The following is a 25,130-nucleotide window of genomic DNA, read 5'->3' as shown; positions in this document are numbered from 1 at the left end:
CTGCTGGTCTGATCAGGCTGCTCTGTCTGCGGCAGTCTTCAGCTGACGGGGAGGGGAGGGGTGAGCTCTTGGCTTCCCAGAGCCAACAGGGGAAAAATTCCTTGAAAAAGTCAAAGAAAACTCCTGTCTCCTCTGCTCTGTGCACTTCTGATGTCTGGGTTGGTTTTCTGGGGTGAGTTCCTTTCATGCCAAGTAATTCCCAAGTTTCAGTTCAGTTCAGTTTTGACACAGGTTGATAGATGCATCTGACTTACAAGCCCAGAGATGTCAAAGACACCCCCCATCTCCAGGATAGAGGCCCAGTCCCATGAAACACCAAAGTCCCAGATAGTCACTGTTCTTCTGAACCCCCAGATACACATCAGCAATCCCCACAGCCCCCTCCTCCATGGTGATTCTGTCATCACGCCATGTCTGGCTCAGATAAAACTTTGGAAAATGGGTTACTTACAAGATTACCTGTGTATCATAAAAGAATACTAGATACTAAGGAACAGCTAAATGGAAGAGATTTCCCGTTGTTCTTTCTCCCTGTCTTTCATCTTACAAGAAAGTCGCTGTGAAAGAATCAGTCCACTGGGGGTGCTTCTGTTCCCTCCAACCCCACCCTGTGTATAAAGCCAGGACTGCTCAGCTCATCAGAACTCTTGCTGTACCGAATGAGTGTGCCTAATTCTAGAGCAACCAATAAAGCCCAGGCCTTTACACGAAATTTGTTGGAATTGTCTTTGGGCAGGATTTGGGAATCCATGACAGGGTGGATGTCGAACATGAGGATGTTTGAGAAAAGTGAATGATTGGTTAACAACTGGTTGGAAGATGTAGCTGTCTTGCAAGCCACTGTTTCTGTCAGTCAGCTTTCTGTCCCTGTTGGTCAGCTTCCCATTGCTGTCACCAACAGACCTGACACACGTGACTTAAAGGAGGGAAGACTGTTGGGCTCATGGTTTCAGAGGGTCTCAGTCCAGGGTCAGCTGCTCCACTGCTTTGGACTAGAGTGAGGCAGGACATCATGGCAGAAGGGAGTGGTGCAGGACAGCTGCTCAGCACATGGCAGCTGGAAGGAGAGAGAGAGGGGTGGGGGGGGGGGAGGGAGAGAGGAGAGAAGGAAGAGGGTCCCAGGACAAGATTCAGTCCCAAGGGCGTTCCCTTGGAGACCTACTTCCTCCAACCACGCCCCACCTGCCTGTGGTTTCCACCTCTTCTCAGCGGTCCTTTCACGTTGTCAATCCATCAGATGGATTAACCACAGGTGAGGATAGAACCCTCAGGATCCAGTCACTGCCCCAGAGACCGCCTCTGTACATTGCTGTATTGGGACCAGGCTTCAACACATGAGCACATGAGCTCTTGACGAACATTCCCAACCCAAACCATGACAGTTACTGTAACAACTACCTGATATGATCAATGTACTTAGAGAAAAGGTTTGTTTTAGAGGTGTCAGTTCATGGTTGGTTAAGACCTGTGCTACCACATCATGGTGGGAGCAGATAGCTGAGCAAAGCTGCTGCCCTTAGGGCCAGGAGGTGAAAGAGAGGAAAAGGAATGGTCAGGGCTCTATGATCCCCTTTAGGACACTCCCCCCCCTCAATGACCTAAAGACCTCCCACAGGCTCCATCATCTCTTAAAGGTTTCCCACCCCTCAACAGCACCATACTGAGGACCACGCCTTTAACACATGAGCCTCTGGGGGAAACTTAACATCCAAATTAAAGCACGCTGTATGGTGTTTTACAAAGAGGGCTCCAACCTTTCACCACTTACGCATCCCCCTCATCCTGACTTTCCATATCCTCAGAAAAAAATGAAGAGTGTTTCTGCACCTCTTGCCCATGGGTTGGACTTGGACTTGTGTTGGCTTTGACTCATACAAATATTATGAAGTTGTGTTGGCTGGGGATACAGCTCAGTGGTAGAGCACTTGCTGAGCATGCACAAGATCCTCAGTTTGAATCACAGAACAGGGGGAGAGGGGAGGAAGAAGTCATGTAAGTTCTAGGCCAAGGTCTTAAAAGGTCTTCCACACTCTCCATCTCCTGCCCGGTTACTATGTGCGTAAGCAGGAGCTGGCCTTCTGGATGATCAGGGACAGCTGTGCGGTCAGCAGCCAGGAGCAGAGCTGCCTAGCTAACATGCAACTGGTACAGAGCCATGAGTAACCCAGTCCCAACCCAGAGACACCTAGCTGAGCCCAACTGCATTGCTAATCCACAGAAGTGTGAGATTTAGAGCTAAATGGAGGTGTTTCTCACTCAGTAAGAGGTAACCAATAAAACGTGAAAATTTCTGTTGCTTTACATCTTCATCAAATTTATTATTTTTAGTCTTTTTAACTTTATCTATTTTGGTAAGTTCCTATGATGTTTTTTTTTTAAACTCACTTCTGTTAGACCCTTAAGTTTTCTGTTTTTTAAAGTGTTTGAAGACAAAGATCGTGCTCTGCCTGGTAGCTGTAATATCAGAAACTGTTGATAGTATCCATCCATTTAAAAACTTTCCATGGGATTTAAAAACAAAATCCTTAGTTGTAAAAACCATAAGGCTGCAAAGAATGCTACGTCAACCATCCCAAGTTATTTATATATAAAACCACAAAATCAGAATCCAATCAAGCAGTGTGCGATGTTGTGAAATAGTATACATTCCAAAAACCAGCCTGCAGATAACAACTGCAAAATGTGGACACGCTATGACATGGGGACACTGAGGAGTGACACCAAGAGTAAGGGAGACTGAAGGGAGGCCACACTGAGCCTGGGAACCGCACCGGGTGAGCTTTGTATCTGTGGAGCGTTTCCCTCAGTGCGTTCCTCGGGTTTGGCTCCAGGAGTCAGGGGACCTGGGAGAGGGGGCAGCAGAGTAGATGGAAAGTGGAGGTGCAGGGCATACTGGAGGAAAAGGAGCCATAGAAAGGCAAACCCCAAAGTCTGCTTGCTGAACTTCACTTGGGGGCTGGGGAAGTGGCCCAGTGGGAGAGAACTCGCCCAACGGAGGCAAGGCCCCAGGTTCCCTCCCCAACACAGAAAATAAATGCTCATTTCCTTGAATGAGGTCCAACACCAAAATGAAAGTGATCACAGCAGCCAAATCTGGAACAACTGGGTTCAATAAATGAATAAGAACATCCTAATAACTATATATAATATATAAAAATGAAAAAATAGGAACATATATTATTGTTATACACACACACTTTTTTTTTTTTACAACTGATGAGATTACATTGACCAATCATTATTATTCAAACACTATAATTTACATTACGGTTCACTCTTAGAGTAGCTTAGTCTGTGGGTTTAGACAAAAGAATGATAATATGTATCCACCATTTTATATATATAGTGAGAAAAGTCTGACAGCCCTAAAATTCCCCATGGTCCACCCAAGTGCTCTAAGTATTTCATTTGGTGGGATGCTAACAGAAATGGCAATCTATCTTTAATTTCAAATTCTACTTATTCATTGCCAGTAAGTAGGAAATTGACTGACTTTCATATTATTCCTATATCTGTAACCTTGCTAAAATTGTCTATTGGTTCTAGAAGTGTTTTTGTTAATTGGTTTAGATTTATTTCTTCCCTCTTGTTCAGTTTACCTTTGATCTCCTTTTCTTATCTTACTGCATTGGCTATGACCTCCAGTACACTGTAGAAAAGAAGTCGTGAGAGGGGACATCCTTTTCTTCTTCATGATCTTTGGGGGAAAACTTGTTTTTATTCTTTCATTGAATTGGCATCTATTTGCTATTGAAGAAATGGGTTATTTTTCCTGAAGAGTTTGACAATTGATATCACAGTAGTGTTAGTCCTGTTTTCCCATCCCTGTATTTCCTGAAAAATGAAGTCAGACTAAAAGTGAACCCTTGTTTGATCAAGAAGAGTCTAATTGGTGTGGTGTCCATTCCTTGGAAGTCACAAGATGTCTGGTTGTTTTCTTTTTTTAAATTGTGTCTTAAAAAGTGATGATCATTGCTGAGATCATTTAATTCATTGATTGTAAAGATAGTAATCTTATTCTACCATCCCTTCTTTATTTATTAGCTGCAATCTTTGCAAAAAAACAAATACTTCCTCATGAACTATTTTGTTATCCAAGGTCTGTTGGGAGAGGTGAATGAATCATTGCTTTGAACTGGCACCTGGACAGAGGTGACACCACTCCTGGATATTTCTCTGGGCAGCCACTGACTGAAAACTGCCCAGTAGATGGTGACTTCTGTTAAACAGGAGAATTCTGTGCTTACCATAGAATTCTTTAGCTCATAGCTTTGAATTCAAATGCCAGCTCCCAGGGATAGAGGAATCTGAGCATAGCAAGATAACTACAATGTTTGACCTATGCTGTAACCTTCAAGCCTGCTTAGTAGAAACTTTGGACAATGGGTTTCCTGGGTGCCACAGGAAGCCCCAAGCATTGCAACAGTGAAATAGCTACAAGAACGTTTCTAGCCCTGTCACTTTCCAGTGCACAAAGAACAATGCCTCTATAGTCCTTAACTTCTTGATCATAAGTCCCTATATAAGTAAACTTGCTGGGCCAGCTCTTCAGACACTGTTTCTCCTAGAGTGTGTGTTCCACATGATCCCAGCTTTTCCTCAATATCTCTGTGTGTGTTTTTCTTAATCCCCCATCGCCTCTTGCTGGTTTCTTGAATTCAGCTGTGTGGATCAGAGCAAAGTTCCAGTTTATAGATGCTGTTATTTTTTTTGAAAGGTTTTAGAGAAATGATTGTTTTCTAGATCCTCCAAAGGTGAGCAGTGAACGGCTATAAAATATTGTTATGAATTTGTGGATTTGAACACATTTTGTGTTTGAATTCCTTGCTGATATGCAAAGTGCCTCTCCATGTTATTCCTTTAGTAGTTTGTTTTATTTGATTATTTTAAAAAATAACTGCCTTGCTTTCTGGAATGACAGGAAGTTTCAGCCTTATTGTATACATTTCTTGCCCTAAACCTTGGATTTGGTCATTTCTCAAGGAATCCACCATTTTTCTTAGTGAGAAAGGGATTTAATCATCACTGTCTGGGTGCTGGGGTTGCTTATTGTTACTGGGATGGCTACAATGTTAAGGTCTGTTCAACTAGAGAGCTAGGAAACATTTATTTTTTAAGTTAAAAATACAAGTTCATTCTCATATTTCCACTTCAAAATCAGCTTAGAGTTTTTATTTAACCCAATCTTAGCCATATCACTTTTTTTTTTCCAAAACCTAAAACCCTATTCTCAGTGCAACAAATCTTCTCTTAAGGCTCCAAAATCTTACAATGATATTTTAGAATGCTAAGTCGTGATGTGAATTTATTTCATTCATTTGCTGTAGTCAATTAGTTTACTCTTTCAGTTTGAAGATTTGTATATTTTAGCTCTGGGAAATTGTATTGGATCGCTGGGTGTAGTGGAGTATGCCTGTAATCCCAGCAGCTCAGGAGGCTGAGGCAGGAAGATCTTGAGTTCAAAGCCAGCCTCAGCAACTTAGTGAAGCCCCAAGCAACTTAATGACACCTGTTTTTTTTTTTTTTAATTTTAAAAAGAGCTGGGGATGTGGCTCAGTGGTTAAGGGCTCTCAGGTTCACTCTCTGATACCACCCCCCCCCCAGAAAGAAAGAAAGAGAGAGAGAGAAAGAAAGAAAGAAAGAAAGAAAGAAAGAAAGAAAGAAAGAAAGAAAGAGAAAGGAATTCTATTGTTTCAGATGTTGGACTCCTGAACTGAATGCCTGAACGCTTATGACTCTTCTCTCCTGCTTTTTTATAATTCTTAGTTGTTTACTTCTATTTTCTGCAAATTTCTTCATCTTTCAATTCTTCAGTGGTGGGAAATGGATATTGCAATGATTTTGGGTCTCCACCTTGCATCTTTGAGGATACGATATTTCCTCAAATCTCTTTAAGAAGACTGAATTTGTCACACTTAAGGACCTCTGGTGTTGTTCTGGACTCTGCCGTCATGATGACCACCTTTCATCAGTCTGTTTGGAGAACAACCTTTTAGTGAACAGGAATGTTTGTGTTTGGCACAGGTGTCAAAAACCATCATTCCCTATTTGAGACTTTCCTCTGATACCCAGAAAAATGAAAGGAACTAGGAGAAAACTTGGGAGTTTTCCTTCTTTCTTCCAAGAAAGCTTGGAAGAAAGTGAGAGTCTGACTTAAGAATTTTATATTGGAAGTGTCCTCTTCCCTAACGTGATATTGCAACCCCTCAAAGCCAACACTCTAGAAAGACTATGGTTTGAAAATGACAAGGCCATCATCAAATGTACGATATTAAAGTTCAGCAATTTGATCTAGGGGTGCGATCACTGTACTTGGGATCTGGAGATTCCAGTTCCATACTGCAATCTGTGTTTAGTGAGAGAACCCCGATTTGAAGTAGCTTAAACACAGCGGGGTTTGATGGGGATAGGCTGTGCAGGTGGCCTGGGCAGCTGGGGGGTGAGCGGTGGGAAATGGATATTGCAATGACTCTGGGTCTCCACCTTGCATCTTGCTTCTCTCTGAATGTCAATGTCATGGCAGGCTGTGTCACCACTTCAGATGGGACAGTGCTGGATCATGAATCAAGAGGAAAGGTGAGCAGAGGACCTGGCAAGTCCAGGGGTGGGCACAGATTTGGTGCTAGTTTGGTGACCTGCTCACTTTGCATCAGTCACTGTGTCCACGTTCAAGTTGGTGGCTACGACTGACCATTAGGGTTAGGGCACAACCCACCTCTAGAATGGGGTGGGAATAAGGTAAGCTTTGAGGACGTGAGCCCCACTCCAGCCACGCTGTTGGAGTTGAGGGGAGAAGGAGCAGTTTTCTTAGAAGAGGAGGAATGTGCTTAACAAACATCAGCCCATATGTGCACAAATCTCTGCTTTGAATGACATCTGTGATTCCTGAGTCCCCTGGACCTCAGCTTTTCCATCTCTAGAGTGAGACGTGTCTTTTTCTCAGCTCAAATACGTGATTTTGCTAAAAACCACATTATGGCTGTGATTCCACATATTAAATAGGAAGAGGGAAACTATTTAAAGAACATCCTGCCTTCAAGAATTTTTAAGAAGGTGAAGCATAGTCGTGTAAGTTATTGTTTCGTTCCTGGAACACAGATATAAATACCTAACCCCACTTTCCCACAATGCATTTTATCCTGTTAGGGAGGGCTGTCATCGTGGCAGAAGGTCTCTGGGGGTTGAGCACACAGTATGGCAGTCTCTTGGTGCCAGCTGGTCAGGAAAGGCAGCCTCTGGTGCCATCTGCCTTCTAGACATATCTCTAGTAGACAAAGTTGGATCGGATGGTTCTCCAATGCACCTGCAACCAATTCTCCACATACTCAAGAGCCAGCTGTCTAATACCAGCAACGTGCAATCACACCTTATTGTCATTCTCGTGTGTAAGTGTAAGGAAGTCCACGCCATCAAAATCTACTCTGGGACTGTAATCAGCAACCATTAATTTCTAATTTTCCTCAATCGTCAGAGCACTTTTAAGAATCCATAATTCTTCTGGCAAAATTGTCAAAATCTCATCTGGTTTGTCTTCCTTTTTCCCATTGCTTCTCTTCCCTGGTTATAAGTACTCCCCACTCCAACGCTAGCACTTGACATTGAGTTGGACTAGAATTTGGTTGTTATTTACACCAAGGCTTCTGAACCAAGCCAGAAATGAGATTTGAATCAGGTCGTCGGAGTAACCGATGGATGAACAGGAAAGACCCAAGGGTGGAATAAAAATGGAACCTGACTTGACATTTGCTTCTCTCTATATATTTAGAACTTATTCTACTTGCCCTGGACTAAATCAAGGACAGTCTCTGGGAGTCTTTCAGATATTCCCTGTTACCAGAATTTTAGACACAGGTCCTGGGCTCTTGGGGTTCCAAAGGACTAGGTTTGGCCACCTCTCCCAAGATGCCAACCAAAGAGATAATGAGTGGGAAGGCAGGAAAGGAGCTTATCAGCGTGCTTGGAAGAGCAACAGAGGTTTAGTGACTTAAGATTTGTCTCCAAGGGGGTAACAAAGAACTTTGAAATTTCATAGCAAAGAGAACAAAGGCAAGGGTCTAGGGTTTACATAGCTGGGGGCTTTGAATAGCTGACAAAGAAGGTCATCTGGGTCAGGCTGTGGTCTGGTTGATTATTATTATCTCAGAATTGGTTCTGCAAAGTTCCCGGGAATTTGTCATCACTTGAGGGGGAGATTCTGTTCTCATTAGGAGATGGTTGGTCCTGCTCAGGGGAGCAGCCTCGGTTCCTGTCATGGGTTAACTGCTCCCGCTTAGGGGGGGCAATCTCATCATGGGGTGGTCTGTCTGTGAGGCTCACTGTTGCTTGGGAGTAGCTTCCATTCCTTATCATAAAGATGTTTATGGATGAGACCTGTTGTTCCTGGAACCCAAGGTCACTGCAGGAGAGAATGACTCAGGAGAACTCAGAAGGAAAAAAAGTTAAACAGGCAAAATGGAGCTGGTTAGGTCAGTGACTGGCCCCTCGTTCACCGATGCACCCTGCTCTCTACTGTGGGAGGTTGACCTGATGGGTGACATCAACATGCTCCACATCTGCTGGACTCTGGCTGGATCCAGGCCATGGGGAGATCCAGCAGGGAAGAAGGGCGAGGTGAGGGGATTCAATCTTACCTTTCTCCTGAACGGTCACTTGGTCACTTCAACTGAAAAGCAGTTCTCTCAAGGAGAGCTGCTTCTCACAACTCTCTCTCCTTCAGGCTTCTAGCAGTTTCTCTCCTGGTATCCCTGTGGGTCCAGCGAAAGGTGGTTTGGGCTGCTAACCTAGACTCATTCCTGAAAACCCAAATTCTTGCACTATTCCTCGTGGTTTTCTCTTAGGTGCTGCCCACACCACTGTCATTTCATACTTTGTAAAGAAACACCCCCCATATTTGGGGAATTGGAGTCCATGTTCTGCCAGGGCCCCTGAGGAAGTGGTCAGTTCTGCAGCTACTTTAGCTGCAGACAGAATCTCAATGAAGAAATATTTGATAGTGCTGATCGATATGGCAAGCTGCCCAAGGTGGGGAAGGGGGCCTAGCTGGGTCTACCGTCTCTCGCCTCCCCTGCTCCCTGCCTGTCTGGACTAACATGGGGTAAGAAGGAGGCAGGAAGTTTTCACCTGAACCTGCTCTATCATATCTTGGTTTCATGCCCGTGGCCTGGCATTATTAGAACCAACCCCCTCTCCTGGTATCCACCCCCAGCTGCCTGCCCACAACCCAGGAGGCTGTCCACCTGGGCTGGCTCTCCAGGGCCCTTCTCATACTGATACTTACTACTAAAGTGCTGTCGTCTGAATTGTTCCCCAAAAGTTCATATGTCGAAGGCTTGGTCCCCAAAGTGGGGCTTTTGGAAAATGACTGGATCATGAGGACTCTGTTATGGTTTGGACATGAGATATTCCCCCAAATCTCCTGGGTTAGGCAGGGATGCTTAGCAGTGAATTGAATAGATTATGAGAGCTGTAATCCACTTGATGGATTAATAACTTGAATGACTTCACTGGGTGGTAACTATAGGTAGGTGGGTATAGCTGAAGGAAGAGGTCATCGGGGTTATCTCTTGGAAATTACATATTTTGTCCCTCGCTCCTATGCGCGCTCTCTTTCTCTCTCTCTCTCCTTCCTGTCTGTCATGAGTGGAGCAGCCTTCTCCACCATGCCCTTCTGCTGTGACATTCTACCTCCCTAGGATCAGATTGATGGAGTCAGTCAACCATGGACTGAACCTCTGAAACTGTAAGCCCCAAATAAACTTATCCTCTACTAAGTTGTTTTTGCCAGACATTTTGGTCATAGAGACAAAAAGTTGACCACCACAGGCTCTAATCTCATTAGTAGATGGATTAGCAATTTGAATGGACTACTGGTAAGTGGTGGAAACTGTAGGCAGGTGGGGCATGGTCAGGGGAAGTAGGTCATTGGGAGCATGCCCTTGGGGACTATATCTTGTCCCTGGTGTCTGTCTGTCTCTCTCTGCTTGCCAACTGGCCATGGACTGAAACTCTGTGAGCCAAAATAAATCTTTTCTCCCTCCTTTAGGTTGCTTATGTCAGATATTTTTGTCACAGTGCTGAAAAGCTAGCACAAGGGGCCTTCATCCTTCCAGGGTATCTCTCTGGGCAGAATTTAAGACCGCAGATGAACCTCTTGCCAGCAGAGTTGACAGTTTATGTGGATGACCTTTATTGTGCCACCCAAACAGCTCAATATCCTGAGCCTCTCATGGCCAGTGTGTCCCCAAATGCCTGGGAACCCACAGACTACAAACACTTCCTCAAAGTCTCCTCTCAGACAAACTGAGGCAAGAAGGCAGGCACGCTGGACCTTCTCTACTGGGGAGCAGGAGTGGAGCTTACAGCCCTGTCCCTCTCCACAGGAAACCTTCTAACAAGTTCTCGGGACACTATTTTATCCAGTCTCCTATGTTGTCAAAGTGTGGGAGATTTACGAGCAGGGGGGAATTCTTCACCAACATCGACTCTCAAGATTTTTCCAGGGGAGGAGGGCAATCTGTCTCACACACATTTTGATATCTAATTTTCACCTCAAGTTGGAGACTTAAAATTCCAGTTTTAATATATTGTAATAGTTTGTTTTATGTTTTCAATTTCTTGTAAAATGTAACAGGGACTGGAGGTGTGGCTCAGTGGGAGAGTGAGTGCCTAGTCACGCAAGGCCTCAGCTTGGTCTCCAGAATGACCTGACAACAACAAAAAATAAAAATAAAAATGTCAGTGGCTTGTACCTGTAGTCCCAGGTACTTAGGGGGCTGAGGCAGGAGGATCGCTTGAGCCCAAGTGTTCCAGTCTAGGCAAGTAGCAAGACCTCTCAAAGAAAAACAAACAACCCTTCAAGCTGGCTTCTGCAATAAAGAGAATTGGTTAGTCATGTGGCTGGAAGTCAGGATGGTGCTCAGTTTCTCCGTGATTCTCTTAGATGTGCTCTTCCCCAAGCGTATAAAATGGCTGCCTGCAGCAACCTGGATATTGATACCACAGGTATCAATATCCAGGTTGAAGTCAACATCAGAGAAGCACACTGAGGCAAGCATATACAGCAGGGCTCATTTAAAAAGCGGAAACACAGACTTTTCCCGGGAGGGAGAAGGGGGTCATGGCTGGTATCCTGGTATCCCAAAAAGTGAGAGCCTTCTTCTGCCTTTTTGTATATCCTAGGCTTTCTTGTTCTGCTGCTCTCTTCCCCTTATCTCTCTCCTTCCTGCATACATGACTAGGCCCAGGAGATGTTCAATGGGATGGGCAAAAGGTGAGAACCAGATGGGCTATAGGGGCCAAAGTGGAGTGATCTGGGCAGGGAGGGGGTGTGATTAACAACTTTTATAACTCCCTATAGGGAGGGACAATCCCTGGGAAAGGTTACCTTAGCAACAGGTTAGAGCTGGGGCAGGTTATCTTGATAAGGGTGGAGGAAGGGCTCTGAAGGCATTAACATTTCATTAACATCAGCCTCTTCAACTTCCCAGACCCAAATTGGCCTCCATTCTGAATACCTACCTTTTAATTCTGGCTTCAGTGTGAGCAGTCTTGGCCAAATCCAGAGAACAAAGAGGGCATCTCTTCCCTCAACCACTGAATAAGGGCCTTGAGACTTCTGATTGGACAAGATTAAACATCTTAGGTGAAGTTGTTAACCCTGTGCTGATTGGCTTAAGCCTGGAAGAGAGGTGGGTTATACAGATTGGTTTAAATCTCTGGGACCCATTCCTGGGATTGGTGGTGGAGTTGGACAAAATCCCTTCCTTGTGTAACTAGAAGGAAAGATGGTTCAGAAAGATGCTACCACCAACCAATCCAAGGTCACAATCCTCAAGCATTTCATTTTGTCCCCAAGTGATTTCGAGACTTCTTAATGATTTTATATTACACCACAAAAACACGTGTGCCTACAGAGGAATGTATTTTACATTGGGACTGACTTCCATTAGTCACAAGGGGATCCATGATACTTCCATTAGGCATAGTGCCCAGGATCCGTGATACTTTTAAGGGTTCCCCCATGAGAAGCTTAATTTCATTTAAAACCAGAAAAAAGTTAACTTTTATGTCAAGGAAAATGTTTTCCTATATTATTGTAACACAGGTACAAAATTGTATAATTTTTATTTAGTTTTTATGGAGGAAAGGGCCCATCAAGGCAGAAATGTGTTGGGTCCCTGAAAGTCACCATGCAGCCCTGCTTTGGCATTCATTAGTCCCCCTTCTCTGCAGTTTTTCTTTTACTGGCTTCATTTGTCCCTTGTGTTAGTCAGTTTTCTACCACTGTGACCAAAATGCCTGACAAGATCAACTTAGAGGAGAAGTTTATCTTGGCTCATGGTTTCAGAGGTTTGGTCCATGGTTGGTTGACTTCACTGCTCTGGGCCCAAGAGGAGGAAGACCATTATGCAGAAGGGTGTGGTGTAGGAGCTCATGGTGGCCAGAAAGCAGAGAAGGAGGGAGCGAGATGAAAGGGCCACAGGAAAGATGAACTCTTCCAGGTCATGAATCCTTGAGGCCCACCTCTGCTAGCCACCTCCCCCCCCCATGGTTGCCACCCAGTCAGTCCATTTAAACTTGAACAAAACGATTAGGTTACATCCTCTTAATCGAATCATTTCACCTTCGAATATTCCTACATCAACACAGGAGTTTTTTTGGGTGACACACCTTATATCCAAATCATAATATCCCTGGTCCAAAATTAAATGGAAAATTCTAGTACTAAACAATTTGTAAGTTTTAAAAAAACATTTATTACAGTGTATTTTTATGTACTTATATTTTGTAGTAAAGTGTTCTATTTTTGGTTATTGTTATTTTCTTTCAGGTGACTAATCTATGAATTCCACTTCCTCATGGGTATGTATATGCAGGAAAAAACACGGGGTTGCTACTATATGGTTTCAAGCATCCACTGAGGTTTTAAAGTATCCCCTGAGGATACAGGAGAGGGGTTGCTTTACTGGGATATGCCATATGGGAAATTGTTGACAATAGGAAACCAAAGAGTTCATCCCTTGAATTCTCAAGTTGCTATCCATTTACTTAAATAATTCATGTGGATGTGCCAATGTTGTACCAGAGACATTGTGCGTGAAGAGGGCAGTCTAGGAAGGCCAGGTTTGGCTCTATAAAAATAAGCAGGAGGGAAGAGAATTCCACGGTGGGGAAAAAAAAAAAGGTCTAAATTATTTGAAGCATTTTCTTTCGGTTGGAGGCTACTTAACAATGGCATGGTGTGCTAGGGCTACCTTATGCACATATTCTATCACTCGATCCGCATTAACAACCCTGTGCAGTACTGACCCATTAACCCATACATAGCCTTTCCACCTGTTTCCTACGCGGTTACTCCCAACCTCGTGGAGGCAAGGGTAGGGCAACCCAGGACTTCCGACTCCAAAGCTTTTGCTTTTTGTTAATGGCCCCTAAAGTTGGAAGTAAGTTTTATCTAATCGAGCAAAGTGAGCAATGACTTGAGAGGAATACCCAAAGCTCAGTGGGAGCAGATGCGAGTCCTTGGGGGCAGCTTTCCTCCCAGATGCGCTCTCTATGGTGTGGTCCCTCAGTTCCCCACCAGCTTTCCCTCCAGACCTGGGCCTTCTGAAGTCAGAGGCTGTCTTTCTGGGGCAGCTGAGGAAGTCAGTGCCTCCTGCAAGGGCGCGCAGCTTCCCCAGCCGCGCAGTGGAGGGCTTCCTCGCTTTCCACCCGGTTCGCTCCGGCCCCTCCCCCGCCCAGCCAGCTTCTCCAACCTTTTGCAAGCTGCCCTAGTCCGAGGGACCCAGGGCCCTCCTAAGGTCTGATTCCAGAAATAACAATGCACAAAAAGAGCTTGTGATGAGGCGGCTCCTGCCCACCTCGAAGGAAGTGGGGCCTCAGGAGCAGACAGGGCAGTGCCGTCGTGGGATCGCTCATGCTGACAGCCCCTAGGAGCTGCTGGGGACAAGAATTCTCGGTCTCCGACCCTGAGTCTGTGAGAGTGGGACCCGGAATCTTTTCAGGCATGCTAAAGTTTAGGGGACCAAGCACCTACACGCTTCTAAATCCTCCGCCCGGGCGGCTGCGAATCCGCTGCTACTAAACACTGAAGCTGCCGCGGAGGGGGTGGGGGTTGATGACCTCACGGGGCCTCGTGGCTTTCTCAGCGATACTGTCCTTTCGGTGTAAAGGGTGAGTAACCCTTCTTAAGCTCACAATCCAGCCAATTTTAGCAGCTTTAATTTCTTTAGGAAGGAAGATCTAACGCAAAGCGTAGGGACTAGCCGGCCTGGCCCAACCGGCCAGCGAGCATGCGCATTAGAGGCTTCGCACCGCCTACCTTAGGCCCCGCCCCTGGGCCACGGCCCCTCCCGGCGACGCCTTCCTGCCCCGCCCCGCGCAGGCGCAGCCGCGTTTTTCCCTTGGAGCTCTGGGGCGCGGGCTATTTGTAGATTATGGCGGGCTCTTGGTCATTGGATCGTCACAGAGGGTGTATCTCCACTTGCTGCGCGGATGACCTCAAGGATAAGAGGAACGACTCGTCGCTGTTGGGCAGGAGGCTCTCGGAAGACTCGGGCCGCCACCGGCTGCTGGAGAAGTGGGCGAGCATGTGGAACTCCGTGAGCACAGACGCGTCGGAGGCCAGCACCGAGAAGTTTCCCGAGGAGGCGGCCCCGGCGGAGCCCCCGCTGGTGTTCCTGTGCTCTGGCTGCCGGCGTCCGCTGGGCGACTCGCTGAGCTGGGTCACCAGCCAGGAGGACACCAACTGCATCCTGCTGCGCTGTCAGTGCGGGCGGGCGGCGCTGGGGGGCTGGGGCCTGGTTCCCAGGTGTGCCACACCTGGGCCTCCTGAGGGAGGGAGGGTTCCGCTGCAGGGAGGCTTGGAAAGCTGAGAGGCCCGGGTGAGCTTTCTCAGGAAAAGGGGAGGAGGAGGCTCACTCTGTTGTAGGGACAAAGGAGGCAAGGCACCGAAGATAGCAGGAGACAGTTTTATTTGGCTGCAGCCAGGTTCAGAGGGCACAGCTTTTGCTATAATCAATTAATCCCCTGAACCCGAGTTCAGGGAGTTTCAGAGTTTTATACCCAGCATGTAAGGGGAGGGGCTCAGAAGTTCACAGTCTGCAGAAGTTCACATGGAAGCAGCTCTTTCTTTCACTGTTCTGGGCAAGTTAACTCTTCATGGACAACACCTGAGAAGGGGAGAGCTGCTTCTCCCCCCACCCCCAGCTGTTACCATGGAGCCCAATTGTAACTTATCTTAAAAATGTAGATGTCTCTGTGAAGCCCAGCTCAAGGCCAGAGGCCTTGTTTGCACATTTCTTCAAAGTACTATACTGGATACGTTTGTGAAAACTAGTAAGGGGGTGTCCAGCACCTGGAGTGCTGGTATCTTCCCGGCCAGTGGCCAAGTAAACAGGGCAACAGGAAAATAGAAGACATTGGACTCTTTTGCAGAGGCTCTTGCTGACAGTCCTAAAATCAGCCATGGTGAAGGGGGCTTTTCTGTGGAGAAAGGGGGATGCCACTTCAACCCCAGCAGTTGGGTTCCTGAGTGATGGGTCTTTTTATGAGGTCCCCATCCCAGAAGAGCAGCGGTTGGATGAGCATTATTCAGAAACAAGTGACCAAGCATTTGAGGTGTAGCCTGACCAGTACGGATTGCTCCCCACGGGAATCTGCGGGCTGTTAATTTCTCACTTAAACTTCCAGATACGCTCCATACACATAGGCACTTATTCAAATGTTAAAGTTTCAAAAAGACTTGAGATTACATTCATATCATTAAGACTAAATGGGCACAGTTCTCTTTTTTGCCGCATATGTATATTCTGAATATTTTTCCATGTTATTTGAACATGATACACTTCGTTTTAGCAGCTGCTTAGTGTATCCTTGTTGAGGGGCTGTATGGCTTGGTGATGAAGGCTCTAGACTGTACTTGGGTTCTGTTCTGCCGCTGATTAGCTATGTGTCCTTGGGCAGGCTAGTTAACCTCTCTGTGCCTCAGTTTCCTTTCCTCTTCTATACAACTGGGGTAATTTTCACATGGGTATTGGTGAGAAGTGAGTGAGTTAATATGTGCTATATGTTTTGAGTAAAACCCAAGTGCAACTTCAGTGATTTCTCTAATGAGAGTGCTGTCGATCTGCCCAATCTGGCTATTGATAGAGGTTTAGGTTGTTTCCAGTACTATATGATTAGAACGGCATATATTCAGGTTGAATTTTGATAGAGTAGGAGCCCTTACTTTTGGTATATGGGTTTATCTTATATATGCCTTTTAAGAAATAATATGTTAAGTCTTTCATTTTATTTGTCTTGTTTTTATAGCTTTTCTATTTTTTGCCATATTAATTTTACATATAAAGTGCTATTGTTTTCATAATTTAGTTTTTTATGACAGTAGTTTTTAAATTTTAAAAACTATATACAAATATCTTGGTTTATTAGCTTTAGATAATTTGACTTATACCCACCTCCCTACCCCTGTGAGAACACTTGGATAACTCTAATGATTTATTATTATAGGCCTTCCCTTCCTGAGTTTGGTTAATCATCATAAGTTGTCTTCCCCCATCTTCCAAAAAGAAAGCACTGAAGGAGGAAAAGGAGTGGAAAATGGGGTATGTCAGCACAACTGCAGGTCTGTACTGCTAGTGCAGTAGGCAGTGCTGGTGGTTTGGGGGCTGGAGCAAGGTTTGTGAAGTAGGGCTGACATGACAGCAGTGCAGTGGATACAGGGGAGCAGGATGAGGAGGTGGAGAACCAAGGACCAGGGCTGGGGGTACTCCCCAGAACTGCATCATCTAAGGATGACTCCCCAGCTTCTGCGTTGAGCAGTTGGGCAGGTGGAAGTGGGATGTACTGACTTATGGCAGACTGTAGAAGCAGGTGGAATTAAGAATCTCTTTTGTCCTTCTTACATCTGATGTCTTTTCTCCAATTCTCTGGGAACGTCTTCTGCCGCTCCTGTGGTCTAGCTGTGAGCCTCGTCCAAGTCATGGTTGAAGTAAAAGATACTTAGCTGGGATACTAAGGACCCTTTCAGTTATTTTTAGAAAAATGAGCTCTGCATTTGCAGTCTGGAGGTGTATCTGTTGGCTTTTAGCAACTTCTTTGGTTTTGCTCCCAATTTTACTCTGTCTGGCAGATGCTCTTTGTAGTCTGTGATTTTAGATTCTCATTGTTCCAAGTTCCACTACTGATTGAAACCCCTCCCTTTGACTTTATTTATTTTGTTAATGTCAATGATTTCCAAAGGAAGGGAATAAAATAATTCCTCCCACCATCTTTTCCTGAAGACCCCTGTACATTGAGTTTTGAACCATCTTTGTGGTGTGAATTTGGTCTCTTATTTTGTTCTGGAAGTCCTCTGTAAAATCCCAAAATACATTAATAAAGCGTTTTTACTTTCTCTCTTTCCAGGTGTTTCCTGTAATGTTTCTGTGGATAAAGAGCAGAAGCTTTCCAAACGTAAAGATGAAAATGGTTGGTGAGTAAGGTTGTATGTTTGTGGATATTACTTTAGAGAAAATGCTTATTTTCAGATGAAACTCTTCCATCATCCCATTATCCCAAGTGATTACTTAGGCTAAAACTGTTTTCATGGTAATTGAATCAGTATAATATTGGTCATTCAAAGACATCATTTCTTCAGTGATGGTGGTTGGTCCCCTTTAGATAGTGAAATGGATGTTTCTGAACTTCTGAGGGCATATTCTGACACTGCCTTTATGGGTCTTTTGGCTTGATGCTGAAGAGAATTGAAATAAAACATAGAATAAAAATATCTCTATCATAAAATCTCAAAGTCAAGACAGGTGCTACCTATATGTCTGGGAACATATAGAAAATCTACGTGTGACTGGGGATATAGCTCAGTTGGTAGAGTGCTTGCCTTGCATGCACAGGGCCCTGGGTTTGATCCCCAGCACCACAAAAAAAAAAAAAAAAAAAAAAAAAAAAAGAAAACCTACGTGTGTACACATACATACACAGCTTATGGGGTAAACAGATAAGGCTGCCCATGGCCATAAGTAACCAACCCTTGGGGCTGTAGCAATCCCAGGCCTGTGTGGCTACTGCAATGATTGAGGGGACAGATATCTTGCCATATCTGCCACCCATCAGCTGCAAGTGGCTAAATGGGAAGCTCTGTCTCATATAACTGTTGCCCAAAATGAGAAATGTATCTTATTGAGGTATATGAAATAATTTTAAGTGGTAGTACACAAAGAAGCATACATTGATAATTATATATATTTTTTTAATTTTTAAAATTTGTTTTGATAATTATATTTTAATTACTAAAAATACTGATTTCATTTTTAGTAATGCTAGGGTATCCTATACAAGGAATGTATTTTAATTTTTAAAAATTTACTCAAAGGAAAGTTAAATTGATAATGATATAGGTAATATGTAGATGTGACAAATAGTGCTGTTGGCAAGCAGGTGATTAAGACATTGAAAACTCAGATCATTTTTCACTTTGTGGATGAAGAGGACAAGGCAGGGAGGTTGGAACTTCACTAAGGCTGGGGCTGATTGACTGAAAGGGCTTGGATGATGCTTGGGTCTCTCTGAAGTGTCCTGTCGTCTCTGCTTCCCGAGTCTGGTCATTGATGTCATCTTCTCCATTTTCTGCCATGTCTGTGTACCAGCTGCACTCTTGTATTCTTAGTGTTTTTTCATTAAATTAACTCAAAACTGGAGTTTAAATTTATTTTTTAAAGGTATCTTTATATTACTTCCATAAATTCATCATAGATCATAACTTTAAAGTAAATCTCAAGGTAATGACAATGAAATGAATATTTATAGGTCTGGCCAAAATATCATTGCTGACCAGTTCCTGAGGTCTGTTCTCTTACTGTTAAAAAGATTGGCAAGTATGAGACACGTGTTAAAAACAATCTAGTCAAACAGACTTTCTTCTCTTTGATAATGAGGATTTGCCATTTTACTGTAGGTAGATGCTTTTATATTTCTTACATAAAATCTTTTTTTAAAAAAATCCCTTAGGTGCTTAATATGGAATCAGTGGTATGTTATCAAGCTAATTATATCACCAGTGAGAACTCATAATTTATCAGGTGATGATCCATTTTGATCTTTTTCCCATATGTTGCTGCAGTAATTAGAAACATCTCCCGGTATCTGTAGGTAAATACACATGCAGTCTATAATATGGTGTCTGGTTCTTAGAAGCTCCTTTTGCTGATAGAAGGAACAGGTATTTAGGGATGATGACTGGCTCACATACTGAGCAAGAGTTAAAATGCTTATGAAGTAATAATCTTTTAGGATATATATTTCATGACTGTGATCAATAGATCTATGTGTTGGGACTATAGTTTTAGTATAGTTGTTTATAGAATCATAAATTTGGAGTGACCAGTGTGACAGGCTTTGGCGAGACAGTGGATTTTAAGCCACATTTAAAGAAGACAGAAATTGGCATGGTAGCAGCCGGGTACGTTCACATGTGTGGAAACTGGGTTGGGAAGTGTCCATATGAAGGAACAGTTATGTGGAGAAGTAATCGTGGATCATTAAGCAAAATACCTGTGAACCACTCATGTAGGATATCTGTGGTTGACAGAAAAGTACTGTGTCAAAGTGTAATGTTTTAAGAAAGTTAATTCTAACAAACTTATATTGAACACATGTCAAATATTTATTTAACCAGTTAACGAGGGAACCAGAACATGGCAGAGCTGGATGAGAGGGAGGGTACTGCCATATAGGTCAAATCTAGTTAATGTCCTGCAACACAGCAGCAACCTTTGGAGTTATCTTTTCTACTAGCAGAAATCATTTGCATCTCTACCAGACTTAAATTATTTGCAACTAACCAGTCTTCTATGATTCATCATTAACTTTAGGCAGTCTTTTTAAGTAAGCAAACACCTCTACTAGAGCAAGCTAGACAAGCTTACGGACCATGGACCGGGCCCTTTTTTGCGAGTACACTTTAGTTGGAACCAGATTATTCAGTTATGTCTTGTCTCTGGCTGCTCCCATGGTCCAGTGGCAAAGTTGATAGTTACCACAGATACAGATGGCCTGAAAGTCTCAACAACTGTATATTTTCTGGTTTATTAAAGGAAAAAATTGCCTAGTACCTTTGCCTAGAGTGCTAGTGACCCTTGGTGGGCTTATTGGTTAGACAGTAACATTAAAAGGACATGTAGACTCTTTTAGTCATATTTCCAAAGTCAATCTGATTTTCTAAATACTGGACATAAGAGTTTACATTCTAGAAAGTATCAGTATCCTCTCTTCTTGTCATTTGTATGTCGGTGTCATTAGGTGTGCAAGGCAGTGTGCCTGGAGATGAATACAGTGTAATATGTCTTATAAGCATCTTACCATTATTTTTTCCTTCCATGTATATGAATCAATATGATCAGAATGGCACAGTTTAGAGCTTAAGTTCTTAGCATTTATGGATTTTAACAATGGGGTTTTTGTCATAGTGAGTTGCTATTTTGCTAAAGTGGTGGCATTTCTTTATGACAGCATTCTCGAGACCCTGTACTGTGCGGGTTGCTCCCTCCATCTTGGCTATGTATTCAGGTGCACTCCCAAGAATCTGGATTATAAGAGAGACTTGTTTTGCCTCAGTGTTGAAGCCATTGAAAGGTAAGTTTCCATCTGATTTCTCAGTTAAGTTTACGGAGAAGATGATATGAAAACATCAGAACTGAATCAACATTGTTTGTTAAAATTTATTTTCAAGTAATAATTTCTGACAGTCAAATCACTAATTTTTGTTTTGCTTTGATCTGACTGCTTTGGCACTGGAAAAGTCAAGCATTAAATTATTATTAATTATTAAATTATTACTTTAAAAAATTGAATGTAGCTTTGTAAGATTTTTTTTTTTAAGCAGTTGTGAAGATCAGTGTATGTTTTCCATTCCTTCCCTCCCTCAGTTTTTAGCTTCCTAGACTTTGTGAAAAAACAGGAATTTCAAAATTGGTTAGGAAAGAAGTCTCTGGTGTTCTGGAAAGGTAGAGGCACAAAGTCCTAACATTTCCAATAGTAAAGAATGGTCTGCTTCTCTTTGAGATACACAAGGAAATGTCTTGAACAAGGAGATATACAAGGAAAAGTAACATTGTTCATGTAATAAAAGACTTAAGATTTCTTTAGAGTAATGGTTAGGAAGCATTCAGTTCTGGTCTAGTGACAGAATCAGGGAATTTCAGGTATCTAAATGGTCTTCCAATTTATTGGCCTTTTTAAATGGGAAGCATAAAATTAAGTAAATTTTTGACCCCAGGGCATTTTCACTCATCCTGGTAAAGATGTTGCCCTCGAGATTTTTAAGCATGCCCAAAAAAACTTGTATTATATTAGGAAAGAGAAACAAATTAAGAAAGGAAAGTGCCTATACTTTCATTATTTGAGGCATTTCATTCCCTGTATTGAATTTCTTAGATTTTTCTCTTTAAAAAATTTAGAACAGTATTCTTTTTATGAATTTCTAATCCATTTACTCCTTGTTAAATCACTGCAATTTTGAACTCCCCCCCCCCATTTTTGAAGCTAGACAGTTTTAGATCAAAATTTTATAATCCACAAACTTTTCATAGGCCTTAGACAAAAGGATAATATAACAAGTTCTGTTCCTTGCTACAAAGCCTGTAGGAGTGTCTGGCGAGATGTCTGTTTTGGTTTTAATATGTGAATAGAAGACGTGGGCCCAGACAAATGCTACCTTAAGTCCATGAGAGTTTTACCACGTCTGTGAAAGTACAGGTATAAAAGACGTGAAATTTGAATCCAGCAGAGTTGGTACAAAACTTTCAAAAGTGATATTATCTGTGTAAAAGAAAATGTGTAGGAAGGAGGTTTTACCCCAGAAGATCATAATATTGAAGCTGTTTTTCCTGAGCAGTTGCATTTAGAATCCAAGTTACTTTTGGGAGAGGATTTGAATGCCAAGGATTCTGTTTTTATTTGAGAAGTAGATACCTTCTGTAATGTTTATTTATGGTTTTAGAAGTTACTTAAATGCCATTTAGTTTTTCTACCTCATCTCCTTTTTTTGTTTGATTTTATAAACAGCATGTTAATTGCCTTCTGCAGTTTTGCCCACAGTGCTGTTTTTTTCAGGAATATAATTTATAGGGTTTCCAAGGGCAGACTTCTTATTTGGCAAAAGAAGCAACATCAAAATTGTTACATGTAATAAAAGACTTCTACTAAAGAAATGCAAAAGAATCAAATTTCCTTCCATGTCTAGATTTATTTGGTTGCCAACACTTGGGCCTGTTTTCCACCTATTACTAGGTCATTTTTTCTGCTATAATTACTTTTCCAAGCCATAGCATCTCACAACCCTGGAGAGTTGAGCCACACATGACTTGGAGCATAATTGTTGAAATCGCCCAAATTTTGGAAAGCGTGAGTTGACCCCACAAATTATTATTTATTAAAAGTCAACTTTGAAAATACATTTCCAAAATTTACGTAAAACCAGAAAGCAGTGACTTCTTCAGGACCACCATCTTCTTCACGGTCTTTAAACTTGTCTTTAGAGTTTTGAACTCTAACATTTTGCTACTCAATAAAGAGCAGGTTTATTCCAGTAATGAAATGTTTGTGGACAGTGAATATGTAGAAGTATCTGGACAAAGCTGCTGTGCAGAAAGACATGATTTTGTGTAGTACAGTTTCCTAGATAAGCTTTTACCAAAAATAGCTGTTTTGTTTGTTTACTTGGTATATAATGTAAAGAGTTTTAGTATTAACTGACATAAATTTAGCATTTGTTTCTTTTACATGTTTTAACTTTGTACTGTGTTACACTTCAGTTATACTTTAGGGTCCTCTGAAAAACAAATTATGCCAGAAGATAAAGAGCTTTTTAATCTTGAAAGCCGAGTTGAAATAGAAAAGTCTCTAAAACAGGTAATTTTATTCTGAATGTTTTATGTCTGTACAAACAATTTCCTGTCAGTGAAAAAGTTCTCTATGTAGTGAGACTCAGAATGCCATCTGTTTTGATCTTAGCCCTTTATGGCAAGAGAGTGCGTATTTCAGTTGTCAGTAGAGTTGAATTTTGGGAGGAACTGATCTGTAAATTAAGCTGAGACTTTATCAACAAACTAGTGGGGACATTTTATGCCAAAATCAAGTCAGTATATATTCTAAAATGATTAAACTATAAATATAGCTTTGAATCAAATTACTATTTTATTGGAGTCAGTTTCCTTGGTATAAACACACTTATATTGAATGTTAATGTCTTCTTGTGATCAAACAGGCAAGATGGTGGCGAGTGAATAGTTGAATTATATTTTATTTAAATAAAGTTACGGCCCTAAATAGTTTTTGTTAAATACTGAATATCTATTTTGTATAATGAATAACTTGAAAATTGCATTAACAGTATATATTTTAATTGCATTTAATCATGTATAATTTTAGCCATATTCATGCTTGTGTTTGTTTTTTCAACTCTTTAGATGGAAGATGTCTTGAAAGCATTGCAAACTAAGCTGTGGGAGGTTGAATCAAAATTGTCCTTTATGAGCTGCAAAAGCTGAACTCTGTTCCATGTTGTGTCTCTTGTTCTTTCCCATCCATTATGTCTTAAATGAGAAGAATTGTAGAATCATTTCTGCAGCTGTATTTTATGGCAAAGAGGTGATTATTTCCCACATTAGAATTTTTAAGCTATTTTATGATACTTGCTAGAATTGAAATTTAGGAATTTGTATTTTGATAAGAAACTGGGCTGAGTTTTTAGAATTATTTTCTTCTCTGTGTCAGACTCATTATTATTGATTTTCTATTTTTTAAGGAACAATTTTGCTTTTAATACTTTGGACAGTGGGCTGGGATTGTGGCTCAGCGGTAGAGTTCTCATCTAACATGTGTGAGGCCCAGGGTTCAATCCTCAGCATCACATAAAAATAAATAGATAGAATAAAGATATTATGTCCAACTACTTCTAAAAAATAAATGTTTAAAAAAATACTTTGGACAGTATTAAATAGTGAATGGTAAAAATCTTAAAGAGTTTCTCTCTCTCTCTCTCTCTCTCTCTCTCTCTCTCTCTATATATATATATATATATATATATATATATATATATATATATATATATTTAGTTGTAGATGGACACAGTACCTTTATTTTATTTTATTATTATTATTTTTTTTTTTGTGGTGCAGGGGAATTGAACCCAGTGCCTCACGAATGCTAGGCAAGTGCTCTACCACTGAGCCACAGCCCCAGCCCTTAAAGAGTTTTTTCTGCATCTTGTGTGATTGAATCTTCTTTAAAAACTAATGCTTAAAGTTCTCTGGAGAATCTGTCTATTGAGTTATTTGTCAGAACCATGTGGAAACTTAGACAAGAACAGAGTAGCACAAATGTATATAAGGGTTCCACTTTATGCTACTTATTTACTACTGTATCTAATAAAATTATCAGAGAGTAATAAGTATCTCTAGGGGTAGGATTCTGGGAGAATATGTACAAGCATTTCTCTTAGAAGTTATTCTGCTTAGAAGTTCTAATATTCCTGAGAATAACAGAATTATTGTGTCAGTGTCCCAAGTCATATTGTCTTGTCATTCAAAGTCCTAGTGTAACTGCTTTATTAGCCATTTTGCCTGGGGCCCATCAATTTTTGATACTCTTTCTCATCTGTAAAATAACTACCTACCTCTCTTTCATCGAGGATGATCAAATTAGAAGATGTATGTGATCATACTTTGAAGACAGGCATCACAAAGATAAATGATAAAGATTTAGTCCTCAAGAGACTTGACTTGATTTAACTTCTAGCTGGCTATAAAGGCCAGTTTCAATTGTCAACTTGATTGGATTAAGAGATGCCAAGGATTAAGAGGTTTATGGGTGTGTGGGTGAGGGTGTGTCTAGGAATGATTGGCATGTGAGATAGCCAACTGAAATGGAGACCTCCCTAATCAAGGACAGCACCATCCTATAGGATGATGGCTTGGATGGAATAAAAGAAAAACAAGGAAGCAGATGCAAGCTCCATTCTTTTTGAACAACTTCTTGATTGCTGCTGTGATCATCTGAGCATATCGGCTCTTGCTTTTTCACTCTTCCAAAGCGTACTCTGCCAGTGATTCTTCAGAAGCCTTCCATCTCGAACT

General features: G+C 42.1%; 1 protein-coding gene across 1 annotated transcript; it reads left to right on the top strand.

Moving 5' to 3' along the window:
• Positions 1-14,435: 14,435 nt before the first annotated feature.
• MIS18A (MIS18 kinetochore protein A) lies at positions 14,436-23,992 on the top strand (the record flags this gene model as incomplete). Its single annotated transcript, XM_081302233.1, has 5 exons — positions 14,436-14,763; positions 17,407-17,473; positions 20,506-20,628; positions 22,809-22,905; positions 23,463-23,992. The coding sequence occupies 5 exons, from the start codon at positions 14,436-14,438 to the stop codon at positions 23,541-23,543; spliced, it is 696 nt and encodes a 231-aa protein (XP_081158359.1). The 3' UTR covers positions 23,544-23,992.
• Between the last annotated feature and the right edge of the window lie 1,138 nt (positions 23,993-25,130).

This window comes from Spermophilus citellus, assembly GCF_964194105.1.
Source record: "Spermophilus citellus genome assembly, chromosome: 7".
In the NCBI taxonomy this organism is placed as follows: Eukaryota; Metazoa; Chordata; class Mammalia; order Rodentia; family Sciuridae; genus Spermophilus; species Spermophilus citellus.
This window is presented reverse-complemented; position numbering and strand designations above follow the sequence as displayed.